Source organism: Chenopodium album, chromosome 6 (genome assembly GCF_948465745.1).
Source record: "Chenopodium album chromosome 6, dcCheAlbu1.1, whole genome shotgun sequence".
Lineage (NCBI taxonomy): Eukaryota > Viridiplantae > Streptophyta > Magnoliopsida > Caryophyllales > Amaranthaceae > Chenopodium > Chenopodium album.
In genome coordinates this window covers 23,185,709-23,191,929 of record NC_137839.1, presented here as the reverse complement: position 1 = coordinate 23,191,929, position 6,221 = coordinate 23,185,709, and the positions used below count along the sequence as shown (strand labels likewise).

Genomic DNA, 6,221 nt, shown 5'->3' with positions numbered 1-6,221 from the left:
AGACAAAAAGCATAATAGAAATCATAATATTCTTTACCCTAAACATGATACTAGAAATTTATTGTTGTCACCCTAAACATCAAATTAAGAAAATATCCTAACATGATACTAGGAATCATAATAACAATCTAAGTATGATTTCTACATCATAATAACAATGTAAACAATTAAAACACTTACTTGGATGCCTCGTATCTCTTTCTAATAACAAAATACACACGTTAGTAACTTCAAGGAAAATATAAAATCAAAGAATTAAATTAAATAATTGAAAGATAGATTTGGGACCAAACCCTCAGAAATATTAAACCTTTCACGTTTAGGGAGAAGGCAACTTCGAATTATGCTAGGTGTATCTAGGTCTTGTGAATACGGAATTTTATATGTAAAAGGGTAGTTGGTTTAGAAAAGAGAGAGAGAAAACTTCGAGAGAGAAGAGAATTAGAGAGAATAAGAATTTATGAGAATTGGTGATTGTAGATGATTCAAAACGGAGTTTTGAGGAAGCTATTTATAGAGAAAATCAGCCATAAAGATAGAAAATCGAACCAGAGTTCTGACGTGAAAAAACAGAGTTAGCGCCAGACGCTAATGCTAGCGCCAGGCGCCAAGCTTAGCGCCAGGCGCTAATGCTGGCGTTAGGCGCTAATCAGGTTTTGACGCGTTTTCTAAAACCAGATAAAATTTAACCGTACAGGAGGATAAAATCGTATTTTCCTCAAAAACACTCTTTTATTATGATTAAAACTCTAAGAAGTCAACAAAAGTCAATCTATCAATGCTAATTGAATTAAGAATGAAAAGAATCTTCTAAAAGAATCTAGAAGACTAAAACCATTCCTAATTGCATTAGGAATGATAAATCCATATTAGGCCCTCCTCTAGATCATTCGGCCGCATATAAGGTTCAAACCGAGCCCAGTTTAGTAATTTGGCCATAACTTCCTCAATAAATAGGTTTTCAAAAACAGAGAGAAAAGAAAAGAAATTAAAACTATCCGCAACACTTAGACTTTCCACACTTTCACTTCATTCGATTATGATTCGACGTGAAAGGTACTCATCACCGGGTTTGGTTTTGGGGAGACACAAATGGGTGTCTACAAAGCCCAACAAGGCTACAAAACCTAAAGGCAACAAGAAGAAGTAGGCCACCTTCTAGGAAGGGTTCCTGAGTCACCAAGCTACCAACCCCAACTGAACTACTAGCCACTGCATCCACCTTCTAGGAAGGGTACTATAGAAAAACCAGAACATAAACATATAGCAAACTAGGCAGCAAAACACCAGAAAAACAGGTCTAGAAAGAGCAAAAACAGACTAAGAACACAGACTATACAATCAAATATTTCTTGCTAGCTTAAGGACATCTGCAAGATGTGATGAAGATAATATCTCTAACTAAGCTATTAGCATTTTTGTAGCTCCTTGTAAAAAAGACGGAGTTTCTTTGAGTCTAGATACTGTAAACAACTTCAGTGAAAGCAACATGAAGCAATTGGCTCTTAGTGTTGGATTTCTTACAATACTTCTTTATCCAAGAAATTTCTGCATCAAATCTCTAAACAGATTTAGGCACTTGTGAGATGCTTAAGATTTTTCCCCAAACCTGTCTAGAAAAGTCACAGTCAAAGAACAAATGTTGCACACTCTCATTCTCTTTCAGGTAGAAGAAACATTTTGGATCACATGAGATATGCCATTGCAATAACCTATCCTTAGTGAATAGTCTATTCCACAAAGCTAGCCAAAGGATAAAGACACTTTTAAGAGTTGCCAAATTATTAAAGACAACCCTTTTCCAAGGCACTTTAGAAACTTGAGGTCTAATGGAAGAATAAAGCTTCTTGATCTTCATTTTGTTTCCCTGAATGATGCCATCCCATCCTTCTAAATCATTCACAATATCTCTGCAACTCATAATTTTCTTCAAGAACCAAGAACATTTAGCAGGGATAGGGGCAGTCCAGCAGTCTCCATGCTTGAAATAATAAATATGCACCCATTTCACCCATAAATTGTCAGCTTTATGAGCAATATCCCGAAGAAGCTTTGTGAAAGCAGAATTATTGCACTCAGGGAGAGACAAAATATTTCAGCCACCACAAACCTTAGGAAGACTTACACTGTTCCAAGAAACCAAAGATTTCCTGGTAGGAGTAGAGAAGCTAGTCCAAAAGAAGCACCTGAACCTAGCTTCAATGTCCTTCATAATTTTCTTCGGTAAAATGAAAATTTGAGCCTAGTATGTCTGAATACCAAAAAGAACACTCTTGACTAATTGAAGTCTCCTAGCATAAGAGAGATGTTTAGCCATCCACCCTTGAATTCTTGTAGTTACCTTTTGAATACGGGGCTTACATTGAGAAATAGTAAGCTTCTTAGAGGAAAGGGGCACACCAAGATATTTGAAAGGAATAATACCTTGAGAGACCCCAAGAAAATTTCTAAGCTCAGTCTGATTATCAGCAAGGACACCACCAAAATAGACTTCACTTTTATTAAGATTAGCAGAGAGACCTGAAGATTTAGAAAATTTAGAGAAATCCTGAAAAAGAATCTTGACAGACTCACTGTCTGCTCTAGAAAACATAAGCAAATCATCAGCAAACATCATATGAGTTATACAGAGTTTTTTACACCTAGGGTGAAAGTTAAAATCAGGGTTCAAGCTAAGCTCATAGAGACATCTAGACAGGTATTCCACACCTATATCAAAGAGAAAGGGAGACATATGATCACCCTGTCTCAAACCTTTCTTTTCTTCAAAGGGAGGTGCTGGAATCCCATTAATGAGAATAGAATAAGAGACAAAAATTAGAATTTCTAGATCCAAGCAATAAAAATCTAAGGGAAGCCTAACTCTTGGAGAACAGACTTTAAAAAGTCCCATTCAATTGAGTCATAAGCTTTCTTCAAGTCCACTTTGATCATACATCTAGGGGTAATAAACTTGTGATTGTACCCCTTAATAAGCTCAGTTGCAAGTAAGATGTTATCACCAATGTGATTTCTTGGAATGAACCCTGCTTGATCATTATCAATAATATCACCAATGACAGAAGCAAGTCTAGCAGTAATAATCTTGGAAATGAGCTTATATAACATTATACCACAAGCAATGGGCCTAAAATCCTTAACATGAGAAGCATTAGGGATTTTAGGAACAAGAGTTATAGAAATGCAATTCCATTGCTTTTGCAACACACCATTATCAAAGAAATCAAGTACACTAGCATAAATGTCATCTTTCACTACATGCCAAGCCCTCTTGAAAAAGAAAGAATTAAAGCCATCAATGCTAGGGGCCTTAGTGTTATCAATGCTTTTAAGAGAACTATCAGTCTGAGAGTGAGAAGCAGGTTGAATAAGATACTGCTGAGTAGTTGAATTGATATGTTTACCTCTTCTCATAGTAACAAGGTCAACAACAGAGAGACAAGGAGATTTTGTCCCTAAAAGAGACTTATAGAAAGAGAGGATTTCATTTGAAACAGCATTGGGGTCCTTACACCTGGTTAGAGTCATAAATAGAATCAATCCTATTTCTAGCTTGTCTAGTCTTCATCAATGAAAAGAAATAGTGAGAGTTACCATCTCCAAGCTTGATCTAGTGAATTCTAGATTTCTGCCTGAAAATGCTTTCCTGTGTATTAGTCCAGTGCTTAACAACTGTAATAGCATCAGCTTCCTTAGCATAAAGCTCACTATCATCTGGATTCTGAATAATTAAATTCAAAATATCTGAAAGTTCATTGTGAGCCTGGTCAATCTTCTTTGAAAGATCACCAAAATGCTTGCAGTTCAAAGATTTTTTTCCAGCTTTAACAAATTTAAGCCTTTGCCAAATTCCAAGATTTCCAGAATTCCAAGAATGAGAAACAATGTCTAAGAACTCAGGATGATCAGCAATGCAGTTCAAAAACCTAAAGGGCCTACCCTTCCCTACAAGAGCAGGACAAATATCAAGTAATAAAGGACTGTGATCAGACAAGGAAGGAGCTAGATAGATAGTCTCCACATGCCCATGATTATCAAGCCAAATTTGGTTACCAAGGACTCTTTCAATCTTAGAAAGGTTCCTAGGACCAGAATGAGCCTTGTTAGACCAAGAATAGAAAGCCCCTTTACTAGGGATGGTAGTGGATCCAAACCTGACCCGACCCGGATCCGTGGATCCAGATCCGTTTTGCACGGATCTGGGTCTTCAAATTTTGGACCTGTCGGATTCGGGTCGGATCCGGGTCCTTCTGAAAAAAAGAATATGGATCCGGGTCTGGCTCTTAGACTCGGAGCCAGATCCGTTTACCCGTTTTTTAATTTTCCTATTAAAAAAAACTAAAACTTTTTGTTTCTTTATTAAAAATGTTGATGATGTTAGTAGTGATAAAAATTAGCCCTTTCAAAAGGTGAATTTTGGATGCTCATATCGAATACATCATCGTTGTTTTTTCACTTGCTCATTTGTAACATCGTACTTTTTCGTTGTTTATAACTTTTATTCTATAATATAAGTGTATAAGTTTGTTATTTACTTTGTGTTTATAGATTACTTGTATAAATTTTATTTAGGTTGAACTTAATAACCCGACGAAAGTTTAAAATGCATTTTTTGACCCAAACATTACATTTATTGCAAAAAATTAGGCAAGATATATTAGACTCGTTTTAGACCCGAATCCGTTGGACCTGTCGGATCTGGATCCGGATCCATCTGGACCTGGTCCAGATCTGACCCATTGCCATCCCTACCCTTTACTCTTAAGCTCATTGAGATCCAAATCATCAATCAAATTATGGAAATCCCTTGTTTCATAGTTAGAGACAGGATTTCCATTAAGTCTATCTTGAGAATTAAGGAGAGAGTTAAAATCTTCAACACACAACCAAGGAATCTGATGAATAGAGAGATTTCTAATGCCATCCCAAAGAGGATGCCTAAAATAAAAAGAATGAAGACCATATACAAAAGTGAGCTGAATATAGGATGATAAGTCCTTATTACAGGCAACAAAGTGAATAAACTGCTTCTGAATTTGCATAATGTTAACGTTAACTCTATTAGCATTCCAACCAACCTAGATCCTACCCTTAGTAGAGCTACAGTAGTTACAGACCCAAGTCTAGGCAGGGCCAAATTTCTTCAAAAACTAGCACTATTCTTAAATTTCACCTTTGTTTCAAGAAGACCAATAACATCAATTGAATGAGAGTGAAGGAGCCTCTTTACAGAAGCAACTTTGTCGAGGTCATTCAGGCCCCTAACATTCCAAATATAGATAATCATGAAACCAAAGGGGGATTATCCTCACTCCCGATTGGATTAATAGTAAAGCCACCAGCACCCTCTATCTCATATTCAATTAAAGCCACTAAAGCATTTAAGGTAGCAGCTGGTTGATTAACTCTAGTGTGTTGGCTCTTAATTTTCTTCCCAACTATTCTCCAACCTTTATATGAGTTGTTATGAGTAGTAGAAACATTTAGTGTGATGGTAGACTGCCCATGAACAGAAATGTTAGAAGTAGCAGCAGCTGCAACCTGCAAGAGCAGCAGGTTTGGTTTTAGGAACCCAAACTTGCTGCTGTTTTGGAGCTATAGGAACAGCTGGCTGCTTAGGCTGCATCTGCTTAGTAGTAGAAGGAGCTTTGGAAAATCAATCATGGTTAAACTTGTTGCAGTTAGAGAAAAAAGGTGGGGTCCACTCATACACTACCTTAAGCTTCATTATTTCCTTTGAGGGACTCTCAACAAACATAGATTTAGGCAAGAGTTTAGTAACATCTATTTCAATAAGGATCCTAGCAAAAGGCACTCTTAGTTGTCTAGATGTGCACTCATCAGCATACATTGGTACTCCAAGCAGACTACCAATACGACTAAGAGTTTCAGAACCCCAGCAATTTAAAGGCAAGTTAGGGAACTTAACCCACAAAGGGACATTTCTCAAGAATTCTGCACCAAAATCAAATTTAGGGCTCCAAGGTAATATGATCGCTGGCTTTCCAAGGAACATATGTGGACCAGGGCAAAGTAGAGTATCCTTATCATCAACTGAATAAAAATTAATGATAAAATAGCCATCATTATGCCAGTAAATGTCTGGTTTTTTTCATATTGCTCCATTGTTGAGCTATAAAACGATGAACAACAGCTATAGTAGGATAATATCCAACCACATAGAAAACTAAAGCATTAGACCACTTCTTATTACCTTCCAT

The 6,221-nt window shown here is 36.7% G+C and overlaps 1 protein-coding gene across 1 annotated transcript; it reads right to left on the bottom strand.

The window, feature by feature from the left end:
* Positions 1 to 1,561: 1,561 nt before the first annotated feature.
* On the bottom strand, positions 1,562 to 6,221 carry LOC145636803 (uncharacterized). The gene is made up of 8 exons (XM_081688349.1): positions 6,143 to 6,221; positions 5,717 to 6,054; positions 5,293 to 5,541; positions 4,753 to 5,030; positions 3,633 to 4,082; positions 2,937 to 3,514; positions 2,342 to 2,778; positions 1,562 to 2,050 (listed from the first exon to the last, which is right to left on the bottom strand). The coding sequence occupies exons 1-8, from the start codon at positions 6,219 to 6,221 to the stop codon at positions 1,562 to 1,564; spliced, it is 2,898 nt and encodes a 965-aa protein (XP_081544475.1).